Here is a 19,076-nt window from a genome sequence, read left to right on the forward strand (position 1 = left end):
CTGGTTTTAATTTCAAAATTTTCTTTCGGGCCCGAAAAGTCTCCGGGTCTTTCGAGAAACGGGCCCCAGGGCCCTAGCCATTATAAGGCTAACTGAGGCACCATGCCCCAATCCCGATTGAAGGGGAAAAGTTATTCACTGCTAACAAATAAAGTGATAAACAAACAATCGTATATTTGCTTGGATACGAGGTCGGTCAATGGTTAACTGATTTGCCTGGAAACGAGGCTACTTGGGCAAAAGTATAATACAAAAAGGGCTTTCACAGCTATCCGAAGACGAAATATAAAACAAAATGCAGAATACGCGAAATATCTAGCTCGATTTTTATATATCTCTATATATCCTAAAAATGTGCCGAGAAAAAAGTCTACGAGGAAGTAAGTTTGTTAAAATCGTGCAAATATTTTGAATGATTAATAAAACGATTATTAAATTCGGCTTTTGTATGATGTGAAATAGCTCAGACGTTGTTATCCACCTCGGTGACACACTCGCCTGCGGCTCCGGCGCCACATTTTTTGTCCTTAGGACATTACCACATTTTGAACTCATCTGTGATCTACTGCTGAAGAAAGGTACGGCAACATGTAGAATCTGTTTGTTAAGCAGTTCGCGCGAGGCCGGGCAGCTTCAGTACTCTGAGCCTAAGAAAACAGCCTACATTTGGCGACACCACCACTGGTTTCCCCGCGAAATGACGTCTGAGGAATGAGCGCGAACGCAATAATAACTCCACTGTACTGGAGTATTTTGTGTATGTGGTGTATGTGTAATGTATTGACTTCAGCACAGAATTGTCCTAAAAAAGCAAAATCCTCTTGACTGACAAAGCCCCTTTCAACAAAGACATCGCCACTGGCTACGGCCGTGCCCCCCGGTGTGATTCTGTTTTTTTTGCCTGATAAAGAAACTGGTTATTTAGTTCTCGCAAAAAGGAGCTAAAAACGGTTACTCTTTCGCCTTAGGTTTAACACCTGACATGGGCCAAAGTTATTATTGGTTTCCCTCAATCCCGGGGGGACTCCGTTATTTTGATGTAGTGAGTATGTGCTGTGCTGAACAGGGTATTGTTTACAGGGTCTTGGCTCTTGAACAATGTATTACGCATTGTACTATTTAGCGTCTTGACTGAACAAGGAGTCTTTTTGGACTAGAAGCCTGTGTAAGAGTGTGAACGCTGGCGATAAGGGGTCTACAATTTGTACAAACAATTTTTTTCAAAATACCAATTTCCATGGTGTTAAAAATTGCTTAATTCTATTTGCAAAAGGAAATGAATCAGGGTCATAAAAAAAAGGTCTTTTGTCTTTAACAGGCCAGCGAAATGCACGATTTTTGTCTTAATTAAACTGCAGGGCCTCGACTGTACATCTCTACCCAAACTTTCCTTGAGTGTCCCCCTTGGATTTCAATTAGGTGTCTATTTCTTGGCAGCTGTAGTTCTCCATGGTATATTGTTATAATTACTTCGCAGACGAATGCAGATTATTTAAAAGGTTCAATTGACAACAAGACACCTTCCTCATCAGCAAACTCATCTCGCCTTTATAATGACATCCAACTCCCCGCGGGGTAACTTACTATCAATAAAGAATTGGTGAAACAAGAAACCTTTTTTCGCTTTTATGATTTTTGTTTCAGAATGATTTCATAGAGTCTGTTCTTGCAACTGCTTAACTTAGTGATCCCAGAATTAATTGCATTAAGTCGGTGCTTTTTCTTTTCACAACTTTGACAAGTGAAGTTTGCTTTGTAGTGATGGCGGCGATCAAATTGAGATTAAAGAAGGATAATTCATTAAAGCAATGCAACCAATAAGAAATTGATGACATTTAATCAATTTTGGCATAGGTTTAACTATAGACGAATTACATATGTTGCGAATAACAAGCTTCCTGTCTACGGAAGAACTTGGTCCATACAAATACGAGAGTAATGATTGAGGTAAATTACAACGCAACAAAATGGAGATAAGGCTGGCGTTAGTTTCTCTCTTAGTTTTGTTTGTACTTGGTCCAGTGGATGCTCTATCGCCTTCACCTGCACTAAACCACAACTCAAGTAACTCGTCTGGGACTTCCACCTCAAGTCTATCGCCCTCTTCTCCTTCACTAAGCCACAACTCAAGTAACTCGTCTATGATTTCCACCTCAACTCCTGACTCCAGTCAGTCAACATCCAAACCAGCAGCGTCGTCTCCAAGATGTCATCAGCTCAAAGTTTGTTGGCTCAACAGTCCACCTTACGTATTTAAAGATGATGATACTGGAAACATTTCCGGGGCCTTCAACGAGGCAATCGAATTTTTACTTAGTAAATTTAAAAATGACTGCAACCCTAAGCCCGCATACAAACGGTGCGAAAACTCAAGCTCCAAATTAAACTACAGTCGGGATCAAGTAGAGAATGCGAGGGAACTAACAGAATGCATGAAGATGAAGTCTGGATTTGACCTAGTGTTTCCAGTGCTTAGTTCTGCCATGAGCGACAACTTTCACAAAGTTCGCTTCCAAGATATAATAAGTTCGCCGGGCATAGCTGTATTGAAGAATCGCAAAGTGTTGGCCGAAAAGGCGAGATGGAATGTGATTAAAGAGTTTTCTCAAATATGGACAGTCATAGTACTGGCTCTGCTGTTAAATGCGATATTTGGAATTCTAATTTGGGTATTGGTAAGTAGACATGTTTTGTTTTATGTAAATGAAATTTCAAACTTCTGACCTATGCCGCTTTAACAATAATACCAAGATCCCGTTGAACTCCAAATGTAAAACATCCAATTGTGTCCACTGTAGGCGCCTTTTTGTCTTACACTAATGTATAAGAACAAGGTGAAGTTCAGTTGGGTAATAGAATAAACAATGTAGATTCAAATTTATTTAACTGAATCTGGAGGAGCAAAAAGCTGAAGCTTTATATGATTTTAGATCGACAAGTGAGGCGTTGACTTCATAATTCGGATTCTTCGAGAAAAAAGGATAAAATAAACCAATGTCGAGAATGGATCGGGGAAATCCTGAAAGATCAAGAATTTAAAGAAGTAATGACGCCAAGTAGCATATCATTCAGTAACCCAAGTTTAAACAGCAGAGAAAGACTGCGAAAACTAAACTAGTTCTGCTAAATTGGATGCCCCGGGAAAAATATTGACTTAAAAAAAAAAAAGAAAAATAGTCAAATCCAATGAATCGTAGCTCCACGCAAGAATGGCTCGCACTTGTTATCAAAAGCTTCCTAATGCCCGAGTAAACAAACGACCTTATTTTTCAGGCCCTAATTTCAGGTGTCAATGTATTTAGCAAGAGGAATTTATTCAGTGAAAACTGACGATAAATAGACGGAAGAAAGCAAAGAAACATTGACTAGTATAAACGAGCCTAAAGCAATCGATTGCGGGGTCATATGGTTTTTAATATGAAATCGGTGTTATCGAGCTGAAATCCATTTAGTTGTCACTTTAACTGGAGAAAAAGTTTGTTTAATGTGATATCATGATTAGTATGGCTCGTAGCTATCTCAATTTCAAGTTGCCAAGTGTCAGCTCCCATTCCAAATTCTTAAAATAGAAATGTTTCAAACTACCCGCATTAATTTCCATGGAGTCTGCCCTTCAATATCCTTTATTTACTGAACGTAACTTCAAAAATAATTCATCTTATACGACAACCAAATCGTCGAACTTGGATAATACTAGACAAGTATTTTTAGTTTATTTATTTTGGATCTCGTTATTTTTTAAAAGGCAGTTTGAAAACCCCCAATTTTACCTTAGGAACTTGTCTTGAAAAAAAAAAGAAGAAAAACACACACACACTAACGATTTCTGATGACAAATGCCTTGAACTTACTTTAATTCATTCCATTTCTAAGACAAGCAGGAGTCTACGCTGGGATAAATTAGAGCACACTCTGTTCTTACAAATGTGTTTTAATTAAAAATCCACATGATGACTTTTACTATGTAAATATATCATTGGCGAATTTGGACAATCTTAAGGAAAACTGCCAATCGCTAAGGGGACATTTTAAGGAAAGAAAAGTGTAGAAGCATCATTGGAAATTCATGAGCTCAAGTGCTGCAATGGAGCACGTTGCCTGTTCTAACGGCTACTATCAAGGTCTATGATCAAACCAGCCAAGTAGTTTCCAGAAAACACGCAGGATGACCTCAATTATCATAAGAAGCTCTAAATACGCACATCTTTTGACATATCATTTGCATTTATAAATGCCATAGAACTAAACGAAACGCACCTTTGGAGAGACAACGAAACAACGAAAACAAAGAAAGAAAGCGGATGTTTTGTGCAACCGTGGTTAGAAAATGTGTTCCTATTTTGTTGCCATCTACCACAGAAACATGTTATTTATTATTGAAATATTCGATGTCCTGTTTAATTTCGACGCAGGATGACTTCAATTATTATAAGAAGCTGTAAATACGCACATCTTTTGACTATCATTTGCATTTATAAATGCCATAGAATTAAACGAAACGCACCTTTGGAGAGACAACGAAACAACGAAAACAAAGACAGAAAGCGGATGTTTCGCGCAACCATGGTCAGAAAATGTGTTCCTATTTTGTTGCCATCTACCATACACCATGTTTGTAATAAACTGAAAAAAAGAGGAAACATGTTATTTATTATTGAAATATTCGGTGTCCTGTCCTGTCCGAGATCTCGGTAAGCGGGCTGGAAAATTTGCCATGTGAACACTTCAGCCCGGTTACCGGGATAAATATCGGGATGAATAAGCATCCCATTTAACTGCAAAGATACTGCAGCCTTAAGCGTTCGAATTTAGCGCCAGAACTCGTCTCCAGGATCTTTGGCTTTTTCTCATCTCGGAAAACATCTCTTGTATAACTCAAAAGAGAATAAGGAGAGGGATTCTTAAGTTCCTAAAAAAAAAAACACATTTCTTGAGTGTTACCATGAAAAGATACAAGCTAGAAAAAAGGGAACACAAGTATCACTTGAAGGACCAATCGCCTTCTCACGGGCGAAACCTATATAAAAAATATCAAATAAAATTCTATCCTCATGGATGATGAAAGTTGGATCAATGTGCTCATCCCAAATTTATAACAGGTGATAGCCTTAAATCATCTCCGCTAGCAGTAAGGGAAGATTGATAGAATTCTTTCTCTCGCTAGTAACTATACCCTTTTAACCTTTAGACGGCTTCCTTGAGCAAGGACTTAGTATCAAATAAACATTCAATTTGATTTGACAGAACCATAGTCACTGATAGTCTTCTGTTTAGCCCGGACGGTTTTTTTATTATCGAGTCCGCTGTTAATTTTAACCGCTTTCTTCCTGATCAGAAGGGAATACCATAATGCTGCTTGAACACTAGAAGGACTAAGAAAAAAACTTTGAAAAATGTTACTTACCACTTATCTCTGCGATTCTAAACAGTTTTAAGTCAACGAAATGAAACAGTCAAAGATCAAATAAACAAACGGCTAAAGAGAGTGTCACAGACAGTTCCCGGCAAGAATTGATAAACCTGACCCAACAAATTGGAGACACTTTCAGAATGGAACTGGAATTTTGAACGTTGGTTCTGCCCACGCGCGAACATCATGTGCTCGTAAAAGAAAAAAAAAAGAAGACTAGAAGAAGCAGCAGCAATTAGATTTTCACCGCTAAACTGCAACGCCGTTTGCCTGCGAGACCAAGACAGTCTTGCGACTCTTTCTCCCTCGACCACTTCGCTCCATATAATTCGCTCCGCTCGTTTTACGACTTATTTCTGTGAAACTTGTGAGGTCGACATGTTGCAATTCTATTCAGTAAAATTTACTCACATTCTAGACCTCAGAAGTTCCAAAGGCATAAATAAAAATAAAATCCAAAAACGATAAGGGCATCGAAGGGGTTAGTAAAACTTAATATTATCATTTCAATGTACATTTCCCGATGAAATTCATCGTAAATGCAGTACTTTATCGCCAAAATGACCTCAAAAACAAAAGGAGTTTCCAGCAAAAGAGAAACATCGTCAAGCCATGTTTTAGTCATCTATGTTTGATCAATCCTCAAGGGTCGAAGGACGGCTTTAAATGACAGTTGGATTCATTTGCAACATACCCGTATAGCTGTTGCATTTGCCTGCTGGGATGGTTTAATTGTTTTTAAGCCTAAAAGCAAATTTAACACATGCTGGCAAATGCGACAGCTATACACGTACGTTGCAGATGAATCTGCCCGACGATTGGTTGAAGACGGGATGAGCACGGGAGTCACAAAAAAGAAAAAGGTTCGTGAATACTCTGTCCTGTGTCACGTGTTCGCTAGAAAACAATGCATTCTCTGTTCTGGATTACGTCATAAAAGTTACCTCACACTTACTAAGACTGCCTTATGTTACATGGCGTCGAGTTTCATTCTCCTTGGAATTTTCGCGCACGCGCTATTAGGTTGCCGCCTCGCGGCTTTGCGTCGTTCGCGAGGCTGTTCGATGGCAATTATGACATTTTTAAACCCTTTCTAACTGTTCATCTTTTGAATTCGCGACATCCTGTCATTAAATCAAAGTTTTGTGCATGCGCAGTGACTGGATTGTCTTTGTTCAGCAGCTTGTCTTCAGAGAGGATAAAGCTTTATCCTCTCTTGTCGTTGTAAGTAAGCATAAATTTGTTCATGACCGATCAACCTATGAAACATGATTACGTAAACTGAAGTATTCTATTTCAGGAGAGCAGGTCAAACGCTGAGGAATTTCCTCGAAGTTTTTTGCGTGGTTCCTTGGAAGGAATTTGGTGGGCCTTTGTTACCATGGCAACGGTCGGGTAAGTACTTCCAGTTTCTCGATTTTCATCCCATATCATCTGCTTTCTCGGGGAAAGAGAATGTGGAAAGAATTTTTTCAAACCAAATTTTAGTCTATGATCCAAAAAACTGATTCGGAAGCGATTTAAAGTTAGAAGAGTGAATGAATGATATAGTTCTTTTGTTTTTCATTTTAGAAAATAAGGGAAAGCGCGGTGAAAAATGCAATCATGTTTGGACCGTTTGAAAACGTTACAAAAACTAACAACTTTTGCATGCCGAAATAATTAAAGAAAACAATTGAGGTCAGGTGACTTGCGCTCGAAGTAGTCTTTCTCCTTATCTAACGCTTAATGAGAATTGAGAGGTCTTTTGCAAGAAGTCGCCTTTGTTCTTCACCAACCGAAGATCAGTAGGCTTTAGGATTTGTTTAATTATAAAGAAATATGTAAGATACAAATTCTGAACAACCTGAAAACTCACTATTAGCCTCTGAATAGTTAGTAGAGGTCCCCTCTACTAACTATGGCCTCTAGTGTAGGGAGGTCGCAGAAGACTCTCAATTGGTTCTCTTCGAGGAGATTCCATATGGTGTTTTGAAATCTTCGGCTTTTGGCCTTTCATTAACTTTTGGCATGGGTGGCTGTTACCACTTCTGGCTGTAGATATGCTCTAATCGTTGTTTTCTTTCTTAAGGTATGGTGATAAAGCACCAAAGTCCTTCTTAGCCCGTCTTCTGAGTATTTTATGGATGTTTACTGGTGTTGCTGTAATGGCATATCTAACTGCAACGATGACGACAGCTCTAACAACAGGAATTGTGACTGACCACAGAAAAATTGTTAACACTGAGGTAAGGACACCAATATTGTTTTATCTAATTTCGACCTCAAAATGTTTACTATGCAAACGTTCGATCTCTTGTCTAACGGATTAATCGTGCAGACATGACATCGATGCAAACGTCTCTTCACATCGTTGCCTCATGTATGTAAGGCAATCCGGATTTTGGAATTCGCGAAATTTTTGCTTGCGGAATCCAGAATCCTGGGCTTTGGAATCCGGAATACAGAGCTACAGGAATCCGGAATCCCACTAACAATTGGAATCCGGAATCCAAGTTCCACTGATAAAAATATGGAATCCAGTATCTGGAGTCCGTATTCCACGGGATGGAATCCAAAATCCAAGACTGCATTGGGGCAAATATCATCAGTTTTTCACCGTTGAATGAAAAAGTTCCAGTAATGCAGGCATTAATTTACCGATGCACACTTCTGAAGACATGCTTGACCGGTGGATCATGAAGGTATACAGTCCTCGCGTTAGTTGACCACAACTCTCTCGAGTGACATGGTCATGAAGGCATTTCTTAGACGCACAAGACTTTGGATACGTCTCTCGAAGGAACGATTGAGACATGTTTTAAATGCATACTGAGTCCGACCATACGTCTGTCAGATTAACTCTACAGGCAGATGCGTCGATGCAAAAGTGCCCTATACAAGCCTCACATGTTTCCTATCCATATCCGCAATACAGTCAATTCAAAGTTTCCGACACAACTCACAGAGGAAACATGCAGTACACACCTCTTATTAGCCGAGTTTTCGGTCCGTACTGTAAATTACGGACCGAGTTTTTTTCTCGCTTTCCGAGAAAGTAAAAACAAATTCGCCATGTTAAAAAAGTTTATTCGGTCAAAACTAAGAGCACTGTAAGTTTTAGCTCTTTAATGTAACGCTGGAGTATTCTGGAAACCGGATACTATGACACTGTGTCTGTCTAGAAGTCGTTTCCATCTTTCCTCCGTTTGTTCTCGTGAAAAAACACTGCAAAAGGCAAAGAAGCTTTTCAAGGTAAGTTTGTTGTCATTGTCGAAGGATTCGCTCGTTAATTGTTTTTGGGAAAACCTCTCTTTCTGCCAGTTCATTCTCGTCTTCAATTGTGATCTGCGTTAAAACACTGACTAGAATCCTCTCTAAGGTTACGATTCAGTTTCTACAACAGCTTCGTTCTCATTAAAATAAAGCTAGGTTAAAATTTGGAAAGGCAAAGCCAACATCCCAGTCCTCAGGGCTTACATAAGTATTTCAAAGTTTATTCGGTGGAACCTAAGAGCACTGTAAGTATTCACTCGTTAATGTGACGCTGGAGTCTTTTGAAAACTGTTATGTGTCTGGCTCGAACTCGCTTCTATCTTTCTTTCGTTGGTCTTTGAAAAAACAGTGCAAATGGCAAAGAAGCTTGTCAAGATGATCGGGTGCAGGTATGTTTGTTATCATATTTGCTGAAAGAATTACTCATTTTCTCTTTGGCAAAACGTCTCGAATCTCTGCCAGTCGATTTTCGTCTTCTTAACTGAGTACTACGATAAAATTTTCAAACACTGACTAGAATCCTCTTCGATAAGATTGCGAGTTAGTTTCTTCATCGCCTTCGTTCACAAATAAACACAGTTTAAAATGTTGAAGGCCAATGTCAACATCCAAGTCCTCAAGGTTGACAGGCGTCTTATAACTTTATTTAAACATTTTTTCCGAAGTAAAGAGATTTAGACCTCCGAAATGAGCATTTTCTTTAAAAATTTTGCTCCGTATATCAAGTTACGGACCGTAAATTGACCAATCGCATGGCGAAAACAGACTCAGCCATATAATAAAATCTTTTATCGGCAAATTCTCTCACATATCTCACAGATGTATTGACCAGGTCAATGTTTGATGCAAAATTCCCCAGACACACATCACAGATTAACGGTGGAAGCAAACCTATGAACTCCCAGCACACAAAGTATCGGAAAACTTAGTAGAAGGCCCATAACATTCGATCGCAGAACTCAGTTATGCATCGACCACACCAATCTTTGATACATAATTATTTTATTTATCTATTTATTTATCAGATCATCACCAAGAAAGAACAAGGGCCGTTTAACATATCTCCCAGATAAACTACGCTGACCAGTTCGTACTGCACATGTGTGATCACACATCCTTAGACTAAGATTTGCTAATTAAGTCCAACTGTACTTCTTTTGGTTTTGCATACCCACGAAACTGTGATGATTCTCAAGATGTAAAGCAGTTATTGTCAGTATTTCTTGTTATAGCTTGGTGTTTTAACCGACAGTCCAGGATACATGGAAGGAATGAAGCAAGGAGTAATCGTTAAGGGTAAGAACTAAAGCATCATCAAAACTAACTTCATACATTGCCTCTATTTTATTTACGCGCATAGAGTTGAGGTACCTCCGGAGTTACGTAAAACATTACGCGGCAGTGGAAATCCACCCTTATTCAGAGAAAAATAGATGAACTGCTGGGCTGCGACGCGATGCACAAAATTGTAAAAGGGTATGCTATGCACAATAGTACTTATGAGAAGTTTTATTAACTAGAGATCAGAGGTGCATAATTACAATACCAGACCAGATAGACCTGATACTAGACAAAGTGTTTGTGTGCTATCGCAATTTGTAATAATCATCACATTTTGTAATACCTGTCACAATTTATGTAATAAACCTTGTCGCACTTTGTAATCAAAAAGCTGTCGCAATTAGTAATAACTGTCCATGGCAGTCTGTATTAAATTTTTTGAGATTCATTCTCTTGCCATGAGGGATTCGCTTCAAGACATGAAAATTATCGTGACGTGTCGCCTTGTCAATGTATTTTCTTTTCCGTTTTCCATGTCAGACCATTAGCAAAAATTGCCGTGTCTGCGTGTTGTTCGTTGCTATTTTTGAAAGACTAATAGAAATTTATTAAGCGCAATGCCAAATGGAATTATTACAAACTACGACAGCTCAGTTTATTACAGAGTGCGATGGAATTGTTACAAATTGTGAAGGCTTAGTTTATTACAAAGTGTGATGGAATTATTACAAATTGCGACAGCTTTTTAATTACAAATCGAGACACGGTTTATTACAAAGTGCGATGATTATTACAGATTGCCTCGGTACAGTGTACAGTGATACACTGCAATTAAAAGAAGTAGTTGATTTTATTTCTAAATACCCTTTTAAAGATCGACAAAGGCTACTTTTCGCATGCACGCCAGCTCACCCGCGAAAATGTAGCCTTTGCCGATCGCAGGTTTATTTCCAAAAAAGAGTTGCGCGCGCATCTACCTTTTGCCGATGACGAACTACGACCATTGAACGAAGAGTTCGTATCGTTTTCGTGTGAACGGCCGTATTAGATACTCTTCCCAGTGGGCTGGTTCAGACATAACCTGAGATAACTTTCAATATGAACAGTGACTGTTCATTTTCACTGCAAAAAAATTCTTGTGAATCGCGGCATGCTTAAATCCAAATTAAATACAATTGGCGCTCAGGTCAAACAATACTCTTATTAGTTATTACGACAAATGGGTTAGTGAAAAATCTAAACATCGTCCAAACAGTCGTTGAAATGTTGTAATAGAAATATTTTGTACGTCAAAGTTGATGTTAACCTGTGGCCAGATTAGCTTCAGATTGCACCCGCTGTATCACACAAAAAGCTAGAAAATAAATTTTTGGCTGAAGTTCGACAATGCTTCTCAAGAAGCTAACTACAATAGGTGCATGTGGACTGAGAACTTACATTTTTACAGTATTTTTCTTTGAAATCACAGCTCTAAAGCGTATACTTCATGTAAAACAAATGAAATTTAGATTTCAGGACTCAACCAACACAGAACTTTTTGAAGGTAACGTTGTACTGCCTTGTGGTATAAAAATATAAATAAAAAAGTCTGCAAACTGTTGAAACATTTTGTAGAACATTATTAAAAGACAACACTATAATAATGGTATTTTGCAAAGTAAACTCCTCCTATACACTTATCTTCTAGCAATTGTACCACTAGATATTGTTTATTTCCCCGGTATTATACAAACCAAAGTCAAGAGTTTTTTCACTAAAACGAATTTGATTTTTTGACACAGAGTATGGCGACCTTGAAGCACTTCTCACGGGACTCCGCCGCAAAGAGGTGGAAGGAGTGCTGTTAGACGTATTTACTGCATCGTACATCTTCAATAAAAAGGATATTGATACCGATATATTCGAGCAAGTAACAATCCTGGAGTATCCGTTTCATATCGGACTATACATGGTGGATTACAACCGTTGTCTAAAATGGTGTATTGAAAAGGAAATTCAGCGAGATCAAACGTGGATTTACCCATACGTGCAAAAACACATAAAAGGTCAAACAATTAAAGTAAGTATGAGCCATTATAATCAAAAGCAAGTATAAGCAATGATAATCAAAAACGTTTAGCTGAAAACCTGCTCACAAATGTTATTTCTCATCAGGCCTTGCCTACGGGAAAAAGGAGCTTAAAGCAAGTGGAAAAGAAATATTCGCAAAACGTTAAATGTAGTCAGCCTTACATCCCCAATTGGACTGAGCGTGTTTCATTTTCTTTGCTTTGTTCGTTCTATTGGCAGGCGCGGATCCAGCACGGTTTCCATCGTTTTACGGAAATTGGTCAGATTTTCTTAACATATATATTCTTAATAACGAAAAAAACTTTTAAAAAGTTGAAATGGTGAAAATAGTTTGGACAAACTTCCCCCCCCCCCCCCCCCCAATTTCTGGGCATTAGACACGCTGCGGGATTTCCAGCTGGAAAATCACTTGTCGCTGCCAGGATAGGCCATTACAACATGGAAATTCACCCGGATGAAATAATCCGCCGATTTGCAAGGCTTTCTGTCTGTATGACTCCCAACCCAGGAAAGGGGGCTTTAGGGAGTTAAAATCCCAAAAATTTCCCGGGGGTTCATGCCCCCGGACCCATAGGAAATCGGTCTGTATCTACGCCTGATTTGTACGGTCTTCTTGCTATAGACCTTGCGCGCAAAACACGGCTAGTTCCAGATCCTGTAGATTAGGACATGTTAAAAAATTAAGGTATACTAATAAATACCTTCATACAAGATTCACAGGCTAGATTGCACTGTTTGAGCTTCTTGTCGAACACACTGTGTGTTACTGAACGCCTAGACGCAGTTAAGGCCCTGCGTACTGAAGGGCGGAGACGGGAGGGTTCCCAATGAAAATTGACGCCCAGTGCAGGAATTTTAACTTCTGGGAAAATATATTATAGCAAATAACATTCGATGATATAAAATGGAGTGAAAATAAAGCTTTCTGGAGCAAAAAAGCCAAAGAAGAAGCAAATCAGACCTTCGCCAGGTTACCAACACCCGTCACAGAGTAACTTAATAAAATTTTTGCGATTGAGCAATCACAAACCCTACTTAAGACCTTATAAAAACCTCAAAAAAGGAGAAAAGAAACGTTCTATTCCTTGAGAATCGAGCATCTAATAAGAGTGAACAAAATGTCACAAAATGTAATATTCATGAAATATTCAATCCCCCTAGCGAAAAGTCCAAAAATTGATAAGTAGGCATATATTTGAATGCTTCAAGAGAAGAAAAGAGAAGCAAGACAAAAACTAAATTATATAAATAGATATCTGTTTAATTATCTCTATTTGTTTATAACATGTTACGTATAGTGTAATCTATAATTAGCATATATTGTAATTTTGAATCGTTTTGGAAAAGGGTCGCTGTACCAGCTGGTATAAGACCCCAAATAAACATATTAGGGCCATTTATACGAGGAAAAATAAGACGCGTCTTACATAAGACGCGAGCTTTCCGTATAAACGGCACATTTCGTCTAAAATAAGACGCGGCTTAGCTAAGACGCGTCTTATTAGATAAGACATGCTCGTATAAATGGTACAGTTCGCGTCTTATTTAAGACGCGTCTTATTTTTCCTCGTATAAATGGCCCTATTGTCTTATTTTATTTTGTCTACCATGATTATTCTTTCCATAGGACAAAGGAGAAAGAAGGCAATGGACAACCCAATTGAACCTATTCGGTTCAGATGAACCAGCTTTTCGCCTCGCCATGTACGCTTTGTCTAGCGTTCTGGCTGCTTTGGTTGTCTTGGGTTTGGTTTGGGAACTTAATTACAGGCAGAAAAGTCGAACCTTCACATTCAAAAATGGTAACAGTTTTTGAAACCTACTTTGTTAAGACCAACAACATGCTATTTCCTTAGGTGTCCTCAGGTAACCTCAACCTGATTTTTATGCCAGAGAGATTACATGTAGCCATCTGGAGTACAATTTTCAATTTCTTTGACTTATGACCTCACTCACCTGAGACGCCTTAATGGAGAACTTCTCAACACCTCTACCTCTGCTGGGATGAATATAGAGAAGTTGTGATTTAAATCCGTTTCTTAACATGTGGGTCTGGGATGGAGCGTGGTGGTCAAGTCAGGGCAAGAGAGGGCACTCAACGAGAACATAGTTCAAAACCACTTAAACATAGCATTGTTAAACGTATTTTAGTATTTAAACAGTAGATATAGGCTTATTTTTATCCCCTAAAAATTTTTCATCTGTTCGGATTTCCTAGCTGAAAGTCTAGTGATCCGAAAATTATAGGGATCAAAACTTACCTTTTCGAAAATTTCAGCCCAAAAAAAAGGCTCCCAAAAATTATAGGTGACCTTTTTAGGGTAAAAATCCGTTAAAAATGGACAATTACACCATTTTTTAGATGTTCGAAAATCCTAGGAGAAGCAGGCAAGCAAGAAATTTTACAACAATGTTCAGCAAATTCTAGATCTCAGATCGTCTTCCGAACAGATATTTTCCGAAAATTGACGTGAGGTGCCGCTGGTCAAGTACTTATTGCGTACCTTTTTGCAGGGAATAAAAGAGATGTTAGTGGTAAGGATTTTCAACTGGCGAGGAGGGATTTTAAGCAATTGCTGGAACATATTGACGATGTTGAAAAGAGCCTCGCCAAGATTTCCGAGTTAAAAGAATTTTACCACAAAATGGAAGGCCACTGGATTCACTCAAACAATCAAAGAGGAGCGAAGGAAACTAATCGCGTCATACTGTAGAGATAATAGGCTGATTTAGCAACCGGACGGGAACGTCATTTGACGACGGGTAAGCGTGCGGAAAGGAATAAACTCGACTTCCGGTACCCAATTTGCCGCTGTGCCGTCTGCCATTGGTCAATCCAGTTGTTTGATTTGCGCGCGCAGTCGTCAACAGACGTTCCCGTTTTGTTGCTATTCAAAATAGTTTTACATGTACATAATACTGACTAGTGCCCAGTCTCCACACGGTAAGTGTGGCCATGTTCACTGTGCGGCTATCAGTGTCACTGCTAAGACTTGCCAGTGATAATATCATTACATATCAATTTAAACAGATCACAAAGCCAGCTTTCAAAGATGTCATACAATAACATAAAACCCAAATGTATCACATCCTAAACGATAGAATCGTTAAATTTTTACATGCCACATCAACGACCTCATGAACCATAACTGACAACGCGCCCACTTTGCAATTGAGCAGCTAAGATTAGATTATAATTTGCTTCGTTGGTAACCCTGTCCTTTAGATAATAATTAAAACATATCAACCTCAGGGGCAAAAGGAGGAGCAAGGGTGGCACAGTTGGTTAGTGCCCAGACTTCGGTGCGCGAGGTCCCGAGTTCGATCCCCGGTGTCAACACATCCATACCTCAACTTCTCTCCTTTCCGTGTAGCTTTGACTAGCTTTAAGTACCCTTAAAACGGAGCATTAATGGAGAGAGGGGGGGTAAAAGGAGCCGACCGTCGACCTCAAGTTTATCAGTTATTATTATTTTCACGAGTTATTGATGCAAAATATGGTCGCTTTACCTTTTTCTACCTTTTTATTAAGCCCTGGGGACGAGGTTAATTGTAAAACATGCCTCTCCAGGAATTTTTAACACTCTTTATTTTTTACACATTTGCATTTAAAAAGAAGTGTATGAGGTCCCTGCATGCCTAGACACCTGTAAGGAGCTCATTCACTTCAGAGCTCTCGCACCTGAGTGTTAATGGTAGGTCTATACGATCTTTCAAAAAAAGGAAGGTCGTCGCTTGCGTTACAATTTACAAACAAACTAACTTCAGAACAGCTGAAAGGTTACAGGAACAGGACCTCTTTTAGCCAACCAATGATGCATCATTTATGAAAATGAATGTATGTAAATTTGATTGATGCAATTAGGCGAATACCCCGTGGTTACGAAATCTTACGATCATGAATTCCTCAAGAGCAATTCAGTTACCAACTTTTCACAAAATAATGCTGTGGAAAATTACAGAAAATACCAAAAAAAGCAAGGGTCAACAATAATTATGGCCTGGTCCCTTATAATAATGGAGTGGTCATGATAAAGAAGCCCATCAGCCCCAACTTTGACCACTCAAACAGATTTCTGACAGATTACATACCGCAAAACTTTACATTCACTTATGCCTATGTTGCCACACCAGGAGCCTAGAAATCGGCTCCTGGTCACACCTTGTTTTTATTGCTGAATATCATTCTAAAGAGCTTTACGAAATACTTTGTTAGTAGGGGTGTTTTGAACATGATTGATATTTAGAGATGGTGACAAAAACGAACACAAAAAAAAGTCACAAAAAGAGACGCATGAAACAACCCGGCGCAATCTAATATTCGTGTTACACCGATATAATGGCTCCTTTGGCTGCTATGCTGACGTTTTTGAAGATGGAAGTAGTATCACAGCTGGTCCCGGGTTAGGTATACCGTTTATTACGAGTTTCACGGTTCCTGAGACTTAGGGCCTTTTAACATAAAGGTGGGGGAGCCCAGGTAGATGAGGTAACCTGCTTAAGTGGGGTAAAAAAATAACCCCGGCTTTACATGCAATCTTACAAGCCCGCCATCCTGGGGTGCACTTTCTCAAGATTATTGAATGGTCACTAAGCACGTAAACAAGAAAAATGCTGGCAAACCACGTCTACGCTCACTTGCTGCTCTTGCTGCAACCTTCAGTGTTGTGGCTTTCTATTGTTACCTTTAATAATTATGTGAAGCCATCCGGCGCCAAAGTGAATTTTGAGTGTATCACGAACCAGACCCCGACTAGTCTGGGTTACCTCACCTTGAAACGTTGACATGGCAAAATTGGACCTCAGCTGAGAGGATTACCCGGTGTGTCAGACCGGGCTACCCACTTTGAAGGGTTACCACACCTATCATGTAAACGTGATCAAATTAAAATGAGAGATTATATGGATAGGCGGGTTACCCCATCTAAGTGGGTTACCATGCCTACCTGGGGTCCCCCTCCTCCATGTAAAGGCCAAAAAATCGCCCTGATTAGGGACTTGTCAGAAATTAGCAGGGGGGAGGGGGGGGGTGGGAATTTTAAATTTGGGTTTGGAAATTAGGTGACCCATCCCTTCAATGGGAGTGAAATTTGCTAACCCTCCCCTTATGCTTGGCCTAAAATATCATGTCCCTCCCCACCTTTACTTACAGAATTGAAAGAAAAATGTCCCAGGCTCTTTAAGGTGCAGTATTCCAAGCCAACAAGAAAAAAGGAAACAAAAACAAAATAAAAGGAAACCAAAAATAAGCTAGCGCAAAAAGAATGGAAGCTAACTGCAAAAAAGTTACTGAAACCATTGCACCTCAACAAGAGTGGCATAATGTTACAGAGCCTATTGGCCCATTATCTCTTCATTATGAAGGAATAAGTGGGCTCCTCAAAACACAAAGGCCATATATCCTATATGCCTTTGAGAAGGGTTGTTCACCAATGAATAACAGGAAATTATCCAGCAATATCTAAGCTTCAACTTAAATGAAAATCATGATGATGATGAAAGTGATTGTATCAATGCTGATGACAGAATTGATAATGATCAAGATGCTCACAGCAGCATTGATGGTGACGCTGAAGACAGTGATGAAAAGGATAGCCAAAACTCTAATAACATTAATAACAACATTTATTAATTCATAATAAAAATGCATAAGACTCTATAGCATTGCCGTGTAATAAATGAAAAGTAGATGTTTGTTAAATTCTTGCAATAGTACTTCACAGTTTATATCCATAATGTTCTGTTGTTCTTTATTATTATTTTTCTTTTTTTTTTACCAAATAAAGAACTTAAAGAACTTCCTTTTTATTCTGCAGGTGAACCTCTACATGATCACGGGCTATATTTGCATGACCCTCCCCCTTTTAACGACCCATTTTTCATGACCCCTCCCTTTTCTGAGTCTCAAAAAGTTGTGACCCTCCCTCTGTTTCCACCCCCCCTCCCCCCCCCCCTACTAATTTCTGACAAGTCCCTTAGATAGTTCTGTCATCGCGGGACAGGCTTCTAAAAATTGCAAAAAGATAAAAAAACTCCTGCCGACTGGGAAAGTTAAAAAAGAGCTCGGAATAAAGCAGTTTTTCTACTGAGAAGAGCTAAGTCCGAGTTCTTTAAAACTACCTTCGAGAATAATAAGGATAACCCCAAGGGAATCTGGAAGACCATCAAATCGTTCATCGGTGTTAATAAACAACAATCGATTAATCACCTAAGAATCAAAGAGAAAGATTTAGGAAATAACGAAGAAATGACTGAAGCATTCAATGTTCACTTCTCAACAATTGCAGATAAGCTGAGAAAACTGTTACCCGACGTGTGGTTTGACACCTCTAAGTTGAGTAACTTTGTAAGCTCTCGGAAGGATGAAAGTGCTGCTTTCTCAATTCCACCTATAGCAGAAGCAGATGTTGTTGGCTATCTTTTGAACATTGATTCCAATAAATCTACTGGTGTCGACGGCATCAGTTCTCGAATGCTCAAACTAGCTGCTCCGATTATTGCACCTTCAATCACAAAGTTGATCAACCTATCTTTTTCTTTAAACGTGTTTCCCAGTCGTTGGAAAACTGCCAAGGTAACACCAATATTCAAAAGCGGAGACCCCACTGATGTTACAAACTATCGTCCAATATCAGTTTTACCCATTCTGTCTAAGATTGCGGAGAGACATGTTCATAATGCACTCTACAGCTTTTTGTGCGAAAACGATTTAATCTACATCAGACAATCGGGCTTTCGCTCGAAGCACAGTACTGAAACTGCCTTGATCAAGATTATTGACGATTTGCTATTCAACCTTGACAATGACCGTGTCAGTGGAATGGTTTTGTTAAAGAAACTTGAAGTGTATGGGATTAGTAGGGATTCCCTTCGATGGTTTACCTCTTATTTGAAGGACAGACGCCAACTTGTTAAGCCGGGAGATAAAGTGTCAAGTGTCGCTATTGTTTGTCATGGTATTTCCCAGGGGTCCATACTTGGCCCCTTGTTATTTATCGTCTTTATCAATGACTTACCGCTCTACGTCATTTCATCAAGAATTGATTTGTATGCCAACGAT

At 39.1% G+C, this 19,076-nt stretch overlaps 1 protein-coding gene across 1 annotated transcript; it reads left to right on the top strand.

The window, feature by feature from the left end:
• Positions 1-1,906: 1,906 nt before the first annotated feature.
• On the top strand, positions 1,907-16,425 carry LOC140924407 (uncharacterized). Its single transcript, XM_073374438.1, has 7 exons — positions 1,907-2,675; positions 6,711-6,805; positions 7,482-7,638; positions 9,898-9,961; positions 11,728-12,005; positions 13,644-13,818; positions 14,531-16,425. Exons 1-7 carry the CDS (start codon positions 1,968-1,970, stop codon positions 14,728-14,730), a joined length of 1,677 nt encoding a protein of 558 aa, XP_073230539.1. The 5' UTR covers positions 1,907-1,967; the 3' UTR covers positions 14,731-16,425.
• The last annotated feature ends 2,651 nt before the right edge of the window (positions 16,426-19,076 follow it).

Source organism: Porites lutea, chromosome 14 (assembly GCF_958299795.1).
Source record: "Porites lutea chromosome 14, jaPorLute2.1, whole genome shotgun sequence".
NCBI classification, from domain to species: domain Eukaryota; kingdom Metazoa; phylum Cnidaria; class Anthozoa; order Scleractinia; family Poritidae; genus Porites; species Porites lutea.

Coding starts and splice junctions, on each gene's coding strand:
- LOC140924407 (XM_073374438.1), top strand. CDS start 1,968: ATGGAGATAAGGCTGGCGTTAGTTTCTCTCTTAGTTTTGTTTGTACTT. Junction 6,806..7,481: donor GTTACCATGGCAACGGTCGG/GTAAGTACTTCC, acceptor TTCTTTCTTAAG/GTATGGTGATAAAGCACCAA. Junction 13,819..14,530: donor AACCTTCACATTCAAAAATG/GTAACAGTTTTT, acceptor ACCTTTTTGCAG/GGAATAAAAGAGATGTTAGT.